The following is a 21,889-nucleotide window of genomic DNA, read 5'->3' on the forward strand; positions in this document are numbered from 1 at the left end:
CAATTATAATCAGAGAAGCAGTCCAATAGGGTCTTCAAATAAGTCATTCTTAAAAGAGATCACTGATAAAATAAAGGGAAAAAATCCATTTTTTTTTCCTTCTAAAGCAGATGATAAGATTTGAGTTTTCATATTAAAAGGGCCCAACAAGTTTCCAGAATAATTGAAAATTTGTTCCTGGTTAAATAACACAAAACTATAATCCATATCATGATATATAAATATATAAAATTTTAACAAGAAAAATAGGGAAAAACAAGCTCAAAATCAAAGTAACAAAATTCAGAATGGTATTGGTTTTCAAAACATCAACACGGTCTTGCTTTGCCTTGCAAGTCCCAATGTAAATGGCTTCCATGCTAGAGTTCTGTAACTCTTCTAAATTATCATGGAGTTTGAGCATGATATGAAGACATTTATAGGTGTGCATTATTTGTCTCTTATACAGCTCTTATTATTTGTCTCTTATACAGAGAACACATTCTTAGGAAGCTACTGGTGTTTCATAATAACAAAGAGAACATTATGGGATGTAGGAAAGACAGATCCAAGTAAGAAGACAGTTTAATGGAATTACCAAAATAATTCCTGGTACTAGAAACACGCAGTAGACATCAACTTGCCCAGATGGAGATTGGAAAGTTCTGAAAATTTTTCTTCATTGAGTTGATGTTGAATGCTTGATGTATCTGAGTGTTTAGGAAGAAATTCAGACAACTGGCAAAGACTTTTAAGTTGACATTTTTCTCAGCCTGAAATAAAAATAAGGGAAATCATTAACTAGAAAAAACAAAATTCTTTAAGACATAAAAGTAATCAGTATAATGCATAACTTGGTTAAGAATCCTAAGAATAGCATTTACATACTTATAAGGTTTAATTGAATATTTCAACCAAAATTTTATGAGAAGTGTATGTTAGAAGGGGAATGATCTGGGGTGTTAAAAGACAGTAAATCTCTTCTATTGTGAGGAGATAATTAAATACCTTAAAAAACACATATCAGGAAATAGCTGTATAAACTTATTTTTGAAGAGACAAATTTCAAATGAATGAGTTGAAAATAAATTTACAATGGCTTCAAAGTCTTATACTGGCTGGCCCTGTTTTAACTCTCTGATCTCATTTCCTCCCAATTTCCACCAAGTCCATCCACGCCAACAAAGTTAGGCTCTTACTATTCCTTGAACATCCAGGGACTTTGCATTTGCAATTTCTTTTCCTGAATTACTTCCTCCCCAAATATCCTTATGACTGGCTCCTCATCTGGTCAGATCTTTCTTAACTCAAATGTCACCATCTTTGTGAAATCTTCCCTAGCTAACATATGTAAAACTTCTATTTCCTCTTCTCATCCTCCTTCTTTGTTTTATATTTCTCCTTAACATTTATTGTCTAAGAATACTTTAGACTATTTATGTATTATTTATTATCTATGTCCCCTCTCTACCACTACTCACAAGTTTAGCTCACAAGCTCTATGAGGAAGGGGGGTATGCATTGCTTACTATTGTATCCACAGTGCCTAGACAAATGCGTAGCATGTAGAAATTGCATAACAAATCACCATTAAATAATAAGTGAATAAACAGATATAAGAAAAGAATAAATTTAAAGCATACAATGAAAAATCATTCCTTAATGTATATAATGGCAAAATTTAAAAGACCATTTTTAAAAGCTAAAATAAAGATTAGCTTCTTTTTAGAGCATATGAATGTTTTAACCAAATAACCCCAAAACATATATTGTTCCCCCAAACAGAAGTGGGGAAAGCAGCAATTCGATCTTAGAGGTGTTCTTCCATATGAGTTCATGGGATATGTTCTAACTTTTCAAAAGGAAAAGTTAGGAAGGAAGAGCTCTGCGATCTGCATATTTTCTCATCTGACATTTCTTGTAGGACTCCATTTCATAAATAGTTTCATTATGCAAAATTCAGTTATTGTCATTCAGAAAGAGTTTGGAGATATATGTCATTATAGAGTTTGCATGCATAAATAAGCATATTATTAATAATCAATGGCAATTAGCACACAATGCACTTCCCCTTAAATTTAATTATATGCTTGATTAAAAGTGTTTGGGTACTTAATTAAAATAAGAAGGTCCAAATGATACTTAATTCTCACTTATATTCATATTATAATCCTAATAACTCTAGTCCTCACTCAAACCATGCATAGCTTCTATTAATTTTAATCAGAAGTATGCATGCTCACTGAATAAAGCCTGAAATGCAATTGGATAGGTCACATCAGGGAAAATTGTCTGCAGTATGACAGTATGGTATGAGGAAAGAGTCTAGCGCAAGCAATTGAACAGAGAGATAATTGTCATAATTGGTTTCAATTAGTTTTTCATAGCTCTTGTGAAGCAATTTCTATTGTGCTATACCATGAGCTATAACCAGTAACAAAACTAGTTAGCATGATTAGTAGATGTTGGTGCTTAGAAAGGTAAAGTACATTCTCAATGTTAAGATCTCAGTGAAGATAAATGAACTGAATAACGATGTAAATGCATTGTTGGGAAACCTTTGCCATTGTGAAATGTGATGTGGTTTGAATAGAATGAAATCATATTCAATGAACTCAAGCTTCATAAATACATATTTTTTGAGGAGAATGAGTTCATGTGCAGATCCTTTCAGTGTGGAACAAGTGACCATTAAATGAATGTTAAAATGTGGCGCGACTTTGAAACTCACAACATAGTTAAAATCATAGTGAGTCCCTATTAATTTGCTTAAATAGCCCTAATAAATTTTGGTAATGCATATGGTACCAAAGAAGAAACTGAAGAGTAAAAGTTTCTCTGACCACATACTAATAAAGGGTACAGATAGGATTCAGAACATTTTTTTTTCACTATATTTCATTTCCTGATGATAAGGTCAATTGCAAGAATGCAAATTAGCTGGAACAAACCCCTTTATTTGCTTGTAGTTGTTCTGCACACCTTCAGAGCTGTTCCTGCAGGGAGGTAATATGAGCATTACTCTGAAAGAATAAGATAGTCAGGATTCTTTGTATTCCTTGTCATCCTAGAAACTGTCAAGGCTCTGGTTTCCAATTCCCTACCAATTCTGTCCCTACAAAGATTGTTTTCTCAAAAAAATTTTTTTCAATATGGGACTCAGAACTTTTTTTCTCAAAGGGAATTGAATTTCCACAGGAATTTGAAATAATTTGGACATATCTTATTTTCCTAACTTTCCAGTTTTTTGAAATAAGCTAGTTCTTTAACCAAATAAATATCAAGAGCCCAGTGTATCTGAATTAAAGACTTTGTGATTTTAAAGATGCCCTTTAAAAACCAATATCTGCCTTGATTATGGTCACCAGTCAATCGACTACAAAATGTTTACACATTAGAAGATAGAGAACATTATGGAATTTAAAAGGAAAATAATAAAAGGTAAATTGAGATATCTTAAGACATTAGAATAAGTGATCAATGAATATAATAGAACAAGTTTTTGATTAAAGAGCCAAGATGATCAACATAGACTGGAGGGTTTAGAAATCTTTACTGAGGTGGTAGGAATTGGTTTAGGTCTCTAAGGATAGAAATACTTGTAGACAGAGAAGAAATAGGAGCTATTTCAAATGTACAAACCTGTGAAACAAGAATACATTGATATATTGGGGGAGCAGGTAATATTTGACTGAAATAGAGTAGTTGAGCATAGGGAGATATTGAAGAAATGTAAATGGGCTGATTGTGGAGGATGTTAACCATGAAGTAGGAAATGGGACTTTCTTCTGTAAGCCAAGTTGGAAGGTTAATATGGAGGTATGTTGAAAGCATTAACCTATAAACTCTCCAACAGGGAGAGACCTAAAAATGAGGCAGAATGATCAGATAAATTCTGTCAGTCTCTACTTCATTCTCTAACTGAAAAACGTCAGGAAAAAGGTATGCCTGGGTGGTTCAATTGGTTGAGCATAGAACTCTTGGATTTGGCTTAGGTCATGATCTCAGGGTCATGTGATCAAGCCCCACCTCTGGCTCTGAGCCCATTGCAGAGTCTGCTTGTTCCTCTCCCTCTGCTCCTTCCCTGGCTTGTGCTCTTTCTCTCTCTCTCTAGATAAATAAATAAAATCTTAAAAAAAAAGAAGAAGAAGACAATATCAGGGGTAAAAACCACATTTCTGAGACTTTGTTATAGTGAATGTGAATTAAGTTCCTCAAAGGATATGCACTGTTTGTGAGAGAATGAAACATGGAATTTAGTAAGAGGCAGCTTTCCTGCAGAATCTCACTGTGGGTTTTGTTATCTATGTTGCAATTTTAAATCACTCTCCAACATTGTCCAGATTCCTATGGGTAAGAAAACTTGTTTCTTTCTGCTGTTAAGAGGTTGCTGGTGAGGTGGCAGTGACTCCAGGTAAACTTAATTCCCAGGGAGTCTTCAGGGGAACAGTCCTCTTATTGGGCTAATTCTCTATGAATCAAGAGGTCCAGTCTACAGCCTGTTCCTAGAAACTATATTAACTTCCTTAATGCTTTAAACAATGGTTTTTGTGTCTGACATTGATGAAATATTTGTTCTGGAAGTGGTGTGTTAAAAGAAATGCATACAACACATGTTACTGTTTTGTGGTCAGGAAGAGCTGTGAGGAAGCATTATGAACTGCACAGCTGGTGACTGTTCTGTGTGATGGCAAATGTGGTGACAAGGTGGAAGCCAGAGCACTGAGGGTCTAGTCCAAAAGAGTGAAGGTAACATTGTTAAAGCCTGTGCCTGTTCCTGGTTGCCTTTGACAATGTTTTATGACACAGCCAACAGCTGAGGCATATGTTGGACAGTTTTAAAAAGAGATGGAAGGAAATTGAGTATAATATTTTGGTGACTTTTGGGTTGGAAAAGCCAACGGCTTCTGTACAGCAGGGGATAAGAAGGCTTAGCAGAGTCTCTTATTAAGCTTAGTCAAAGGGTGGATAGGCCCCAGGGCAAAGATGAAATAAATCATGTTGCATTCCTGCTCAGGCATCTTGCTTCAGATTACTCCAAGGTAGTCCCAATTAAAAAGATGATGAGCGACATGGTTGTAGATGGGTGGAGACTGGTCACTGACACATGAAAATAACTGGAAACAGTTATAACTGGAAAATGACTTAGTTCCTATTAAGTTTTGGAAGGAGTTTTAGCCAATAAATCCTAGAAGTCCTCTTCAAATTCCTTTGATTGTTCAGTTCTTAAAGCAGTTTTCAAGTACCAAACCTGCAGATGCAAGGTATTAGCCCCAAGGAGACTCTGCTCTCCCATACCCACTTCAGATTTTGCCACAGAGAACCTGGACAAGTAAGAACTAGTCAACAGGAAATGCCAGGGGATAGCGGAAGACACAGCATAAGGGATTATCTTCTCAAGAACAGTTCCAGGGTCTTCTAGGGTAGGAAGATCATAATGCCTGTCTAATATGTTCTGTTTATTTTCTTGACAATTGTCTGTGGAATATTTCCTTTTCTTCTCTTATCCACACAGGGATATTCATTTTGACCCTCCTTTTCTGCTCTAACAGGTACTGATCCACAAGAAACTAGAATTGGCCTTAATGGGGGGGGGGGGGCGTGTGTGGGGAAAGGCTGTGAATTTCCCAGAAACTTTGGAATTTGAATGGGATTTTGTAAGGAGAAGGAGCTTTGTCAGGAGCAAAGGAAAGGTGGGGAGAGTTCCTTTCTCCCAGTATCCTTTGAATTCAAGGTAGCCTGGAATTCCACATTTCTGGAAATCCAGTTCTACCCAGTTTACAAATGTAAGGCCCAAGGGGATGACAGAGAAGCAAGGTGGGAGAAATCTTGAGTCCCTGATGACCTGAAGGCAGAGTCTGATCTCTCCCAGCCTCACCAGTCAGAGAGTCACATAGAGGAATAACTGCTGTCTACTTTAGCCATTTCATTATGGGGCCTTTAGGACTGCATTAGCATATCATGGATGCTAAGACAACTAACTTAAAGGCTCTCCAAAGTATGACCCTAAGATTCATTTCTTACATTTCAGTCTATTTTTCCTCTTATGTATAATATTCTATATAGGCCATTTATTTTGCACATGACCCTTGATCATATCTTGTGCATTTCTCTTTCTTGCCTTTATTCTTATGATTTGTTTGACTCTTCTCTTGAGTCCTCTCCAACTAAAATCCTTTATTTTATACAGTATTCTTCCTTTTGTATAAATATATAATAGGTAACTTTTAAAAATTCAACTCTGGAGTCCATTTTATTATTTAATTGCCAGAAGGTCAAACTATACATGTTTTATGTTTCCTATTGAGTTATAAGTTCCAAAAGAACAGAAACAGTGTCCTATTTTTTATATCCCTTTGACATTTATACTTCAAGCTTCAGTAATTATTTGGTGATTGATTAATTGCTGAAACTCAGTGGCATCTCTCACTCATATTGGATGAATAAGTAACCCAGTAAATTATCCATAATCAGCTTAACACATCTTTTTAAAGAATTAAATTATCCAAAAGTCTTAATACAGATACTTGTCCCAATTCTGTCATAGGAGAGGGGAGTCTATTCATATTTTTCTATTATTCTGAATCAAGTTCTCAAATGCAACTCATACAGATGCAGTGTTATTCCATTTATAGAAAATTTTAAAGTGAGGATGGCTGCTAATATGTTTCTATTCTGTATTTTTATTTCTTCTGCTTTGTTAAAAATCTGGTAGCTACACAGGCCATAGCTAGGTTTAAATAATCATATCTTTTAATATAACCTCTCTACCCATCTATTTTAATACATTGGTAGTTTACAAAATAAAAATATAGTATTGTTTTTCATCAGTTCAATTTAGGTGATAAAATTTATTTTGTAAGGAAAAAACCCCACAGATATTTGAAATTGAAAGAACATAAGAACATTAATTGCCTCTTATTCACAGATCCAAAGCCTATAACCAGCAACTGCTAGTCTTGGATATTGTGCAATGGATTTTCTCCATTGTATGTGACAATTGTTCTTGATCTGTCTCTAAAAACTTTTACCTGTGTCACCTTTGGGCTCTATATACCAGTATCAAAACAGAATAGTGTTACCTAGACAGCATAACTTTTTATGTGTTTGGTTTTTACACTAACTGTTTTACTACTTCACCCTTCCTTCCCTTGGCATTATAGCCAGCCTACCCAAGGATTTACTTCAATTAAAAAAAAAAAAACAAAAACAAAAACATAGTGACAGTAGATTTTTCTTCTGTTGCTGTTTAAAATGCATTGTAATCTGTATGCATTCTCCCCTCATCATAGTCAAATCATTGTCGTAATCTATTTTCTTCTTAAACAGATGAACTTGAAAAGTGTCGGTTTATCCTCCTACAGGTGCAGTGTTATTCCATCTTCTCCAGTAGCCAATACTTTGTTCGAATTATTTTTGTTAAGTTAAAATAATAGCAACAAAAAATGAGTATTTGTCCTTTTGATTGCCAAATCTAAACCTCTATGAAGCTTCAAGATAACTTTTACAATGGCAAATGTGGCTTAATTTTTGCTTCATTCCAACATCCCAGCAAGGACTGTGACATGACCAGCAGCTTAGGAACTTTCATGCTTAAGAACTGGTTTATAAAAGTCAATGAATTTTTCATTAAAAAAAAGATTTAAATGGCACAATTATATAATTTGATCTCTAAAATCACATGCAGGCAGAGTGTCCCAGTGTTTATTATGACACAGGTTTAGTTCATGATGTGCCTACAGCTCTTTTCTAGGCTACTGGTTCCACTCTATTTTGTCTCTAAATATATACTCCTACAAACTCTGTGTGATGATCATCTTTTATGTTTTTCTATTAGAGGAAATAACTCAATTAACTGAGCAATCCTTTTTGGCTTGTCAACAGCATACCACAGAATGTGTTAAATTCTTAATACATAAAGATGAATTAGAGCCCTTATTCTCAAGATGCTCACAGTCTAGTGAGGAAGCAAATTTAAAAAAAAAAAAAACATTCAGTCATATATACTGAAGTAAAAATCCATGGGAACAGGATAGATGCAATAGCTGATTCAAAATATTCACAAAATATTTGCTCATCTAGTCTGCAAGTGAATTCTCAAATGGCACCATTTATATCCTATATAAATGGAATGGTTTAATATCTTCAATAAAAGAACACTTTGTACCACAAGAAAAGTTGGAAAATGTATTAGTTGGTTAAGTGCTTTGAAGTTTTAGGATGAGAGGTAGTAGGTGGTTCAACTTGATGTTATGTTCCCCTAAATTATTTTTAATCATCTGGGAAATAAAAAAACTTGAGATTAATTTTCTGTAAGAAGTACAAACAACCTGGTTTTACTTCCCTTAGTAGACATAATTTTACAGTGTTTTAAAGCATTGTTAATTGATCTCAGCAGGATCATGCTTCATCTATTTGACTGAATAATTATGCAATTCTGTATTCATGGTATCTGTTATCCTTTCATTCGATTTTCATTCCTAATTTTCAAGGTCAGGTTTTTTTCTTGATATTTTGGTAAATATCTTGCCTTTCACAATTATCCATGTGCTCCTAACAAATTGGGGATTTTTTAAAAGCCAAGGTTATTGTAAAGTGTTTATTAGTATAAATCACTCCTCTTTTTCTAAATTGCTTAGTAGAGTTTTATTGACTTTCTCCAAGGAAAATGTGATAAAACCTCTCTTATAGTCCTTGATATACACTCTCTTTCAGGATTTAAGTTTTTTTTTCAAAATTATTTGAAACTTTTTTTTTTTTAACTTATCTGGAGTTTGTTAGGATGCAGTAGACCAGGTATCTTTTTATAATCACTGTGCCTGGCATAGTGCTTCATATATGATATCAACTAAGAGATAAAAGAATTGATGAATCAATGACACCCATAAGGAACTCTTTGCAAATTTGGTTGTATAAATATCTTACCAAGAGTTGAATTACAGCTTGGATTTCCCTTATGATATAGAGAGGAGTAACTGAATTTTACCTTAGACTAAATTAGTGTTTTTTGACTAATTTTTAAGACATCAGGAGTGATCGAATGTAGTTAATCAGCATTTATTGAAGACATGGCCCTACCTCTAATAGATCATAACTTAATCACACCTAATTTAGATGTCTCAAATACAAAATTGACTATAATAAAAATAAACTTGCAGTTTGTTGAGCTAATAAAAATACCTGTCATGTATTGATTGCATTGTTGTTCAGCATATAAATAACTTCCATATTGTTTTATATAGCCACATTAACAACTTTATAAAGTTGATATTCTTAGGTACAAATAGTATGCATACAGTATTCTTACCTCTCATTTTTTTAATAATTAATTTTCATGGTCTTGTTTACCAGTTATTTTCAAGATTGAATTGCTATTCAATTAGTAAACTCACAAAGTACATACCATACATACTTATGAAAATCTCTGCTCATATGTGCATTTAGAATAGATTTCAATTATTCACTCTGAATCATTCTCTAGAGCTTTAGAGTATCTCCTTCAAAAAATATTTAGTGACAGAAATGGTTCCTTTTTCTAATTAAGAACCTATGCATAGTTTATGTATTCACTACATGAACCTATCTTTGGACAACACTTTTGAAATACTTTTTCCAATCCAGTGTATACCCTACTTTACCCATAAAACCTTGCCAAATCTAATAACTATTACAGTATTTTGATTCTTCCATTTCCAAATTTTGAACCCACTTAACTATTTTTTTTTCAAAATAGCTTATTCCTTATCCTATTTCAGAACTCAGTTTAAATCTTTTTTTTTTTTTAAGATTTTATTCATTTATTTGACAGACAGAGATCACAAGTAGGCAGAGAGGTAGGCAGAGAGAGAGAGAGAGAGAGAGAGGGAGAGGAAGAAGCAGGCTCCCTGCTGAGCAGAGAGCCGACAGGGGGCTCAATCCCAGGACCCTGGCATCATGACTTGAGTTGAAAGCAGGGGATTTAACCCACTTAGCCACCCAGGTGCCCCTAAATCGGTCTTAACCAGGAATTTCTTTTCAGACCTCCTCTTAATCAAGACTAAGTTTTCTCAATTTTATACTTTCATTATACTTTGTATGTTTCCATTATTCCACTTGCGATATTATAACTAATGCTGTGTAATTACTTGCTAATTGAGTTGGTCAGTACCAACTTGATAAATTCGCAGGGCCATGTATGTCATTTGCAAAACTATATCCCCAGAATACTGTCCATATTAGCCACTTAATAAACACTTGTGAAATGAATATCTGTTTTTCATGGACAACAACATACAATTGTGAAACAACCTAAGGCTTTTCTTTTCTTTTTTCCAAGTTAGAGACATCTATGCATGAACTACAAATTTACTTCTTAGTTGGGTGACCTTGGGAAAGTTACTTAATCTGAGTCTCAGTTTCTCTTTCTGTACAACAGGAAAAACCATATATGACATTGGGTAATTTGTGAGATATAAGTAGGACTATGAATGCCTAAGTGCTTGGAAAAGAGGATGACTCACAGCTGATCTCAATTAAGGCTATTAACTTTTTCAAGCTGTAAATTCTTAGAAGGCAAAGGAGGTGGTGTTGCTTTAAATGATACACATCACAGAGCATCAAAGTTAACCATAACCCTCAAGAACGTCTGATGAATATATTAGTTACTAAGTAATTTATAGTTATGTTTCCTTTCCTTTCTTCAATAAATTAGTTACTAAGTAATTTATAGTTATATTTCCTTTCCTTTCAACAATTTCCTTTCCTTTTTAATACAGAGGAGTGTCAATAAATTCCAATCTCCATTTGGAGTTTTATTTATCTTGGATCTTCCTCAAGTAATTTTTTGCTTTATCAATAATCTCATACTCTTTAGCATGGTTTATATTGCCAAAATGCCTTCATACTATATGCTGATAATTTCAATATGAGAAGAGAGAATAAATAAAATACAGATATTTCTAGCAAAAACAGATGATGTTTAATTTGATTCAATCATTTGGACAGAGCAGTAAACTTATATAAAGGGTATTTGCCATTTTCAAAAATATTTTTTGAGTGTAAAGTCTTTAGGCTTGTTTTCCAGGAATTTTCTCAATTCACTAAACTATTCACTTGAGTATTTCTGTCGTGTGTGTGTGTGTGTGTGTGTGTGTGGTTTTTTTTTTTTTTTTTTTTTTTTTTTTTGTGTGTGTGTGTTTAAAGATTTTATTTATTTATTTGAAATAGAGAGCAGGCTAGAGAGAGAGAACAATTGGGGGCAAGGGGCAGAGGTAGAGGAAGGAGCAGACTCTCCGCTGAGCAGGGAGCCTGCTCTGGGGCTGGATCCCAGGACCCCAGGATTATGACCTGAGCCAAAGGCACATTCTTAACCGACTATGCCACTCAGGGGAACACTTGACTCTTTTCTGTTTTATCTACAAACACAATCTCATGGCAGAGATTCCAAGAATAAATTCAAATAAGGCTGTAGTACAATTTTTGCATTAAAAGATCGATCAGTATTTGAATAATAGCATTATGGCAATAACTTTATACTACTCTCAGAACACTCCAATCCCATTTTAATCTTTGATTTATGGAATATCAGAATATTGTCAGATTCTACAATTGTTTTATTTTAATCACATAAACTTTTCAGTCCATATATTCGTGTCATCTATTGGTGAAAGAAGATAACTGAGTCTGGGAATTCTGCCCTTCATATGTAATTATTTGCTTCAGGAACACAGTGAAGTGATAAGCAAAATGTTACCTTGTAGATACATTTGATGAATTACTATAAAAATTCTTTATTGCTTAAATTTCAATTTCTATTTTCCTTAAGAATGATTTCCTTAAGGATGATAAACAAAATCACCACTTATTGTAAGTACCATGTATATTAATGATTAGTTTATAATTTGCTTTACTAAACATGGTAGACAGTGTCTTCATTTTCCCCTGCAATTCAAACTCTTGATAGCTGGTAGAAATAAATGCCTAAAAATTAGTCTAACTTAGCTAGTTCTAGACTGTCATATTAAATAACAAATTAATTTTAAGAGTTCAAATATGAAGCACTGTTTATTTTCTTAAAAATCAAGACTAAAATGTGAATCAGAAATAGCATTTTTTTTTGTAGTGGGTTATATAATTATTTCAGTTAATAACACACCCTTGGCTCTTTGTCTTAAAATGGACATAGCTTAGGGACAAGTCCCAAGTTAAAGGGTTGAGAGAAGACAAAAAATGGAATCTATGCACAGTGGCTATAGAATTGGGATCTCTTAAATATGTGAAACATCTTCATACCTGTCTCCATGGGCTACTCAGTCTATAGAGAATGATGGGTAGTTTTTATTTATGAAAGTCAAAAAAACAAGGGAAATCCAAAGTGGGAATTTCCTGAAGGCGAGAACAAGCTTTGTTTTAGAACTTTATTTTTTGAGTTTTATTTTGAAACAGTCTGACTTTTTATCTGTCTTAGAAATTAGAAATAGAAATAAATCAGCCACAAGGAAGGTACTAGATTAGGTCACGTATTAAGAATCCAACCAGTGCTGCTATTCATTCATTGACTCACTTCCTATGTTTTCCATTTTTGATTTAGATACTTTGTTCTGGGTAATGTTTATTTGTTCACTTAAATCAAAGTTAAATCTGAGTATAAGAACTATTTAGAGCTTTCTTCTCTCTTTCCCTTCATTCCTCTATTTAACTGCTTCCTGTGAAATAATTTGAAAACTGCTTTTTTCTCCTAGATATATAACTTTAGGATAATTGAAGTCCTGACCTTAATTATTTTTTAGGATGTGAGAGGTAAAGCAGTGGATTAATTCTAAGGCCACAAGTGGTAGTTTCATTAAAAGAATTTCCTTTGTTATTACTATATTCAAGGGATCGAATGCTCATTCATTTTATCAAAACTTATTAACCTCACCGTCTCTTGCAGCAAACATCTCATCTTTCAATGAAATGAATTTTCAAAAAAAAACAAACCCTCCTATTTCAAAATAAACTGTATATTTCAAAAGTACTTTTAAAGATTACTCAAAATTCACAGATAATGTATTTAAATTTTTCTGAAAATGAAAATATATGTGGAAAAATAGAAAACTGAAATATTAGAGATCATTAACCTTGTCTACTGATATTTACAGTATTTTACAGATATCAGTTTATGGTGTATTTTTAAATGCAGAGGAAGCTTAAGGATATTGCCTGTTATTTATAGAAACCATTGGCATGTAATTAATATTAGTCATTTGTTTTTTTTCTGTTTTAGGTTTCATACTCTAAAGTAATTGTCCTAAACTAAAAGTAAATACTTTATATATGTAACTCAAGTTCTATATATTGTCAATGCATTTTTCACTGATTAAACTGACTTCATTTGAAATTTATCACTGATTTTTTCTTTCACTATCATGGAAAAATTTATACAGAAAAAATCATGTTCACTTAGGAAACACTCCCAAAATTACCATATACCTATTATGGGTAAAAATATAAATTTCAGCTCTGTATACACTTCTTAATTATAAATGGCTGTTGTTTTTGTAAAATTAGACCTATAGATTATTTTGGTATTTTTACTTACTGTCATTGATATTTTCCATATTATATTGGCTTACAGGTATTTGGCTTAATATTAAATAACATTGCATGGATCTTACTAACTATATAACTGGGGTGGGTATCAAGGTAAAATGGAAACATACTTCATTTTTGTGTTGCAGTGGTTTTTTAGCTTTTTAGTTTGCAATAATTTCAGACTTTCAGTTAAATTGTGAAAATAGTACAGAATTCCCCTATACTCTTATCCAGCTTCCCATAATATTAGCTATGTAACCATAGCATAATTGTCAAAAGTAGGAAATTAACATTTGTATAATACCATTAACTAAATTATTGCCTATTCAAACCTGAATATCTTTTAGCTCAGTAATTCATTAGTTTGTATTTGTATTAACAATTATTTATAGTATGAAATAATATAAAGGTAATAGAATATTTAGAAAATAATATTGGGAAAAATAATTTTTAACCTCATTAAGTTCTGCTTTGCTATTTCTATATATTTTCTTGGGATTTCATTTACAGTGAAATTGGATTTTTCTCTGAAATGAATATCATTTTAAAAATCTCGTACATTGCGGGTGCCTGGGTGGCTCAGTGGATTAAAGCCTCTGCCTTCAGCTCAGGTCATGATCTCAGGGTCCTGGGATCGACCCTCGCATCGGGCTCACTGCCTGCTCCCTCCTCTCTCTCTGCCTGCCTCTCTGCCTATTTGTGATCTCTGTCAAATAAATTAAAAATTATATATGTATTTTAAAAATGTCTTACATTTGTATACTTGTATACTTTTAGTATTAACTAATAAAATAAGACAGTAGATGCAATCAATATCCTAACATATTCATCTATTTAAAACTTGACAACTGTATGCACTTCTTATTATATTTTCAGGTTAAACAAATTGGGAATTCTAGCCAGTCTCTTCAACTTCAAAAATATTTCCATTTCATTACTGAGCTATATTTTTCTTATTTAAGTGGAAAAAAAAAGTTTCCACCAAAAATTTACACCTATGTTTTCAGAGAAATGCTTCTGGTTTAGAGTTAAACAGATGCATCAAAGTAATGAGAGCATATTAATGAAACTTAATTTGTTTATTCTTATAAGTAGAATGTAACTTTGAAAAAGTCATATAAATGGTATTATTCTTAGCTTTAATGTCTATAAAATATGAGTAATGTTGAGTTTTAAAGTTGCTAGAAAAATTATATAAAATATTTAAATTTTTCTAATACAAAGAATGAAACCCAATATCTTTTGGTAAAATTTGGTTCCTTTCCCATACTTCTGTGTCACATGTGTTGAGAGGGAAGATATTTCCTTTTATTGTGACGCTTTTTGCAAGGAAAAGAGACATCTGTATCTACATATACTTCTTAAAATCTAAAACATTAAAATAGGTATTAAGATAACTGTAAATTCTCCTTCTCTCCCCCTTTTATAGAATTGCAGAGTAGCTCTTGTGGAAACCCGGGAGTTCCACCCAAAGGTATATTATATGGTACGCGGTTTGACGTTGGGGACAAGATCCGCTACAGCTGTGTTACTGGATATATTCTTGATGGCCACCCTCAACTCACCTGTATAGCCAATTCAGTGAATACAGCCTCCTGGGATTTTCCTGTTCCTATCTGCAGAGGTAAAGAAAAAATATTTATTTTTATGCTGATTGAATGTTTGTTTGACATGATAAAAACATTTTAAAAGTTAGAGTTGTAATCTGACAGTGTAATTGCAAAATATGTTTGCCATTTGGTGCTTATTCCTTTTATAAAATTTGAAGATTGAAAGAAATCTACATGTTTGTGTATACATATACTACATGACAAGTTCAGAAAAAATGCTTGTCAAAAAATAAGACAATATTACTTGTGAAATGAAACAGTAAAATACACGTCTATATACATATTTATGCATTGTGTATAAATGTGTCTTTGTATTTATGTTAGAAAAACATGAAGTTTATGATGTTCAGAAATTTAATTTAGTCTGTCAAAATCACAGTTTTGTTTTCATTTTGAAGTATTGATTGAATCTGTGAATCTTTTCAAGATATCTGATGGAAGACTTCATTTGGGAATTTATAAAATAAGAATGCTATATAGTTTATAGTTTATAGTTTGATACTATCAGTATTTGTATTATTTGTATTATGGGGAAAACCATAATACTCTAATGTGGACAAAGTTTCAAAGTACAGTGCCTGCAAGATGCATGTTGAATGGGAGCCGAATTCATGGATGAATCTTGCCCACAGAAATTTTGGAGACCTTTATCATTTTCCGTGAGCTTACTTTTTGAACAAAGGGAAAGATAAATGAGTTGTATCTCTTTTATCTTTTGGCATTTGCTTCCTGTATGAATGCGAGGTAGGAATGTCCAATGCTGGTCTCAGTTACTTTGTAGCTTCCTTTCCAACATGTGACTGCCAAGTACAAGCAGGGAAGACTCTTGAAAATCAGACACAGCTGACTTATCTCGGCTTTGACAATGACTATGGGAGTGATTTTAGGCAAATCATATCAAACATATTCATTTATTTCACTTAACCAATGAGAGAGAAAACAACAACATCTTTTCCATTTGTTGTGAAGATTAAAGAAGAAAACCAATAACTGCCACTTAATAAAATATCTGCCATGCATTGGCATTCTTAGTGTCAGTGCTACCTTTGCTTCTCTTGCAGTTTCTACTCTGCTGTTTTGACTGATGCTATTTCTGACTACTATTAGCTACCATTTATTGGAACACTTAGAACACCATTTGGATGTGATAGCGTACTAAGAAATTTCTAAGTATAGTCACTTTTAAATTTCATAACAATACAAAACTGAAGTGCAAAAATTTTGGAATAACTGCTCAAATTTCCTCAGTAAATGTCGAGAACTATAGAGTCAGATTTTACTCGACTTGCGAGTTAACAAATTTCTCTGCCACAGTTTCTTGGGTGGTGGTAGAGGACCCCAGTTTTTTGGGTCAGAAACAGAGGAGAGTTTATTATTCACCAAACTGTCACCATCCAGATTATTAACATTTGTGCCAGTTTGCTAAGCCCTAATTCTTATCGAATGATATAAAGAGTATGAGGAACCTGCACATGAAAAACCATGAGCTTAGGGAAAATGGGATGCTTTGTAAATTAGGATGTCTGCCCTTTGCTCTGGAGGGCACCCCTCTTTCTCTCCCTACAAAGTTATAGGCAAACTTGCCCTTTACTCTGGTGGAAGACACTGTCCCCTGAGGCTGTTTGTTGTACCAACATCTTTGTAAAGATAGTTTAGTACAAAGAGCGGAAGGACAGTTGGAATCTCTGCTTACAAGATGTGAAGAAAGGTTAGGGTCCATGGAGAAATTTCTCTCAATTTGGGGTGTGGTAGGGATGTTAGATTTGAACCCATTTTGTTTAGTTACAAAGCCTAAGTTGTTACCCTTTTGACACTTCACCAAAATAATTTGCATCTCTGTTCAGAAGTATTTTATTATAAGAAAAGAAATGGAGTTTTACATTTGAATCAGTCAAAAGACTATCATCTCTTTCAAAGCACAAAACTTCCAAAATCAAAAGGATTTATTAAGATTCAGAAAACCAAGAAGCCTCTTTAAGAGATTTCTGTGGAGCACTACCAATTCTGGCTAAATGTTACTTCCTGTTGTTGGGCTCTGTATTCACCTTAGTTCCAATAAGAACGTGTGGAACCAGAAAGATCTGAGTCTAAATACTAGGTGTGCCCCTTATTCAGTGGGGCCTTTGAGCAAAAAAGCACATTAATTTTGGAAACTATTTTTTAGCTCTAATAGGATGAAGAGAGAGAAATACGAACATCACAGTACTGTTAGAGTTTAATGTGATAGCATATGTAAAGTGCCAGATGCATACTAAGTTATTATTTATGCTAGCTCTGTCTACCCACTTATCCTTAGCATGTCTTATCATCTTCTCCCTAAAGGAAAGAATTACAGTCAACAAAAAGTGGGTGGATAATATCCATGATCTTGTGTCCAAGTCTAACCCTAAAACCAATACTTTATCTTGTCATTGCAGTTTTGTTTGTTTTCCCAGAGTGTGAACTCTACTTCTCACCCCCAGATTTCTTTAGGCTTATTTCCTTTGACTTCCATTTTTAACCTCTATGTTTTTTTTCTATTAAAAAAAAATGATACCCACTATTTTTGGAAATTCTGCCTGTTCAACCTCAATCTGCTAAACTTGCCTTTTCTTCTCTTTAACAAAGATACCAGTGAATAAATTTACTCATTCACTCATCTATTTATTAAGGCCATATCCTGTGTAAAGGATTATTTTGTGTATTGAAAATCAAAAGATAATTAAGAAACACGTCTTGCCTTTAAGAAGGCAGTTCTAGTGGGTCTGATCATTATGTAATCAGATAATTACAATAATGTGTGATAATTGCTTTAATATCAGTATCTGTGTATGTTAGGCACCTTGATAAGGATGAGCTTAATTTCTCTCAATTGAGTGGAAGAAAGTTCAAGTAAGGCCAACACTTTAAGAGAATATTTCACAAAAGACTGACTAAAAATAAAAACTACATAGAGCAGGAATATTTTCAATGAGTTGATAATTTTCCTTTCTAGCCTTAAAAGTAATTCTGGTGTGTTACTAATATTCACTGGCTAAAGGTAGAGTCAATGAAGTCAGCCTTCATAGAGCACATGCTCTAATTTTCTAAGGAACAATTTATCTCCCATTAAGCATTTTTTTTTAAACTTAAAAGAATAGGGGAATAGAGTATTTGGATTTTGTGTGGTTGTCAAAAGAAAAGATAGACATTTAGACTGTAGCCTCCCTCCTCTGCTCTTTGCCACTTGATAGCATACTGATTCTTTAATTTATAACTTTGCAGGGGGCTGATAACCCTGTAATGATCTGCTTATTGCTTTCCCTGGAGTTTACATAGTGTCTCTCCTTGATGAAACCCTGGCTTTTAGAGAATTCTTCTGATGCTTCCTAACAATGATAGTTTAATTAAGAAAAACGAGTGCCATATCAACCTAGAGGGTATGGTGCAAGGGTTTTTGTGTTTGTTCACAAGCAGGATGAATTTTATCAACACCATCTGCTAGTATTTGAAAATAGTTCAGCCTGGTGCTGAACTACACAATATTCTATAAAAAGTGAAAGTGAATTCCTATGCTGTAAGTCTTGGGTTGGAAATGCCTGGGACACGTGCCTTTTATGCACTCCCTCCTTTGATAAACATTTCTATGACATTTATTCCCAGTGAGTTGTGATGTGGCCTCAGAGTCCTTCTCAACTCAGTGATCCCAATATTCCTTACTAATTAAGAGCAGTTGACAGACAAGGTGAATGGATATGCTATTCCTAAATTTAAACGTTCTAAAATTCGTAATGATATTCTATATTCAGAGTGGCATTTTGATATACACACCCCAGGGCAAACTAACAAAACTATTTGTAAAATTTACACATAAATTATAGTTTTATTTTTTAAAAAGATTTTATTTATTTATTAGAGAGATAGAGAGCACAAGTAAACAGAACAGCAGGCAGAGGGAGAGGGAGAAGCAGGCTCTCTGCTGAGCAGGAAGCTTGATGGGGGGCTCAATCCCAGGATCCTGGGATCATGGCCTGAGCAGAAGGCAGCTGCTTAGCTGACTGAGCCACCCAGGCGCCCCCATTACAGTGTTTTAAATGAATGGAAACCTTGGTCAAAAAGTCAGATCATTTGATAGAAGAATTAACCTATTAAGATTTAAGTCATCAATCATAAAATATTTAAGGTTGTTCTAGGATGAATTCTAGATTAATTAAAGAAAATTTTAAATGAGTGTTATATATTTAAAAACAGTATTATATTTTCCTGAATATTTATAGCCTGAGTTTTTATTTATATTTCCTGAGTTTATTTATAGCCCAAAGTAAAGATCTTAGAATCCATAGAGGTTTCAGGGAAAGCAATGATCAATGAAGGGATATAATGTTGTCAAATGTTGACAGAGTTTATTTTGATCTGACAGGAGAGATTCTTTTGGGGGAAGGCTTCTGTGTTAGTGATGTAGATGTCATATAGTCAATTGGTGCCAAGGGACGTGAACCAAATATTTGACAGGACAGATAAGCAAAAGGGCTAATGAGGGAACTGTCACTTCTGACAAAGCAAAAGAAATTGCCATTAGCTACATTAGCAATGAGGAATGAGAAGGATCTTCCAAGTTTTATTCTTGGGAACAAGAGTGCCTTCCACAACAATGTGGTAAAGAAAACAGTTGATGGAATGAAGAGCAGCAGCTTGTTTTGTCAGAGAATAACTGAAACCCCTACTTTAAAACCTTGGCAAAAATGTGTTACTAAAACATGGAATTGGAAAGAGCAATTAGAGGTAAAAATTGGAGAAGGGGCTAAAGGAAGGAAGGTTTAGTCGATGCTTCTATATGCAAATTATACCAAAGCCTTCCAAAGAAAAAGTGATTTCAGACAAGGTTAGAAGTAAACCAAACAGCCAAAAACAAAGAAACAAACAAAAACAAAACAACAACTAAGTAATGTTAAGAAGTAATGCTTGTAAAGGATATATTGTGAGGTTATTGGAAGGATATTCATTCACCCCTGCTCAGTACTCTGGAAAACTTCTCAAAAAAGCATTAAAAAACAAAAATGCCATTTATTCTGTGTATTTGCCCTGATTGCACACTTATGCATGTGTAATGCTGAAACATGATATTCAGAAACATGATGCTACATTAATAATAGGCCTGATTATTGATAAAACCTAAGTACAAAAATAATTAATTATGAAAACTGGAAAATATTTTATTGACTTGAGAACAAAACACATAAATAACCCAGTGTCAGGCTTCTATTCATTTCCATATAGTGCTTAAACACAATACTGAGCTGCAAATTGGAAAGTGAGAAAATATTTTCTAATATGAGATTTTTCTATGCTAGATCAAAACAGAGTCCAGTGTTGGTTTTTCTTTTTTTTTTAAATAATTCCCTGTAATGTTACTTTTTAACATTTTTATTCTTTTGAAGCTAAAATCTTTATTCCCTCTTTTTTAAGATTTGAAAACCTAGTAAATTGCCTTTTTTTTTTCCCTTAAATCCATTCCCAAAGGAGAAAATGTTTTATTGTAACTCCCTGAATTATGGAAAGTATGGTGTTAGTGATAAATTGTCCTAGGCAAAAAAAAAAAAAAAAAAAAAAAAGGAAATTAAATTCATTGTTGAATATCAAAATGTCATGGGCTACACCATGCATTAAGTATTCTTCTTGAAAACTGGGGCTATTATTATTTAATTTAGCTGATTTCCATAAAAGTAATTGTGTTGTATTTCATTATTGATTGATTGGTTTAGAGAGCACACACATATGAGCAGTGGGGGTGCGGGGTAGAGGAAGAAGGAGAGAATCTTAAGCAGGCTCCATGCCCAGTGCACAGCCTGAGTGGGGTTCTACCTCATGATCCTGAGATCCTGACCTAAGCCAAAATCAAGAGTCAGTTGTTTAAGTGACTGAGCCACCCAGCTGCCCCCCCAAAGATGTTACTTTAAAATATTATCTCAGGAAATATTTTAGCAGACCTAGTTTCTCCACCACACTTTGCATTATTATCCATGCAGCATTATTTGGGCACCAAATCTTGGTTTTATTAGCCCTACCATTTATACTCCTATAGGGTTCTGGTCCCTTTGTGTGAACTCCTATATTTGACAGTCATGAGGCAAACATTTTTAGTATGCCTTTAATTAGCAAGGAAGTTAAACATGTATTACATGGTGATAGAGTTATACTAGTACCATGAAGACTGTCAAGCCAAGGAGTGATTTGCAAGCTTCCATGCTACTTTCTCTCTCCCTGGAAAATATAGGCTGTTCTATCAGCGATCAGGCCAACACTCAGTTGCCCTCTCATGTACTCTAATCTTGTTATGAATAGTTGTTTGTGTGATAAAATGCTGAAAATGTCCTGATTAAAGTTTCTAGCATGATGGAACAAAGGACGTGCGATTTGTCTTTGAGGGCATAAGATCTATGAGCTGATTTGCTTTCCTGCTCTGCCTTGCCTGGGTGTGTTGTTTCTTATGTCAGAAATTGAAAATATTTTTACCTATCTTAGGAACCGATGAATGTTGAGATTAGCTTAAACAAGGTGTTATTTAAAAAATATTTGTGCAATGCCTAGCATATAGAAGTTACTAAAAATTTCAAATTAGTTTCAAATACATTTTAAAAAGTAATTTAAAAAATAATGTAGACATAATAGCTATTGCTTGTGTTATATATGTGTTCAATATATTTAAAAATATCTGTTGACAGTTAAACGTGTGCCTACAGCTCTGATATATTGGAGAATACTTTTTCAGTAACGGTAAAAATCTCTGTAAA

At 33.6% G+C, this 21,889-nt stretch overlaps 1 protein-coding gene across 2 annotated transcripts in view; it reads left to right on the forward strand.

Annotated features, from left to right (window-relative positions):
• CSMD3 (CUB and Sushi multiple domains 3) overlaps nt 1–21,889 on the forward strand; it is a 1,244,673-nt gene that overhangs the window by 263,514 nt on the left and 959,270 nt on the right. For both annotated transcript variants that reach the window (XM_059165746.1, XM_059165745.1), the window contains exon 4: nt 14,960–15,154. In XM_059165746.1, the coding sequence (XP_059021729.1) occupies nt 14,960–15,154 (195 nt within the window). The remainder of the gene's footprint in view (nt 1–14,959; nt 15,155–21,889) is intronic.

This window comes from Mustela lutreola, chromosome 3, assembly GCF_030435805.1.
Source record: "Mustela lutreola isolate mMusLut2 chromosome 3, mMusLut2.pri, whole genome shotgun sequence".
Lineage (NCBI taxonomy): Eukaryota > Metazoa > Chordata > Mammalia > Carnivora > Mustelidae > Mustela > Mustela lutreola.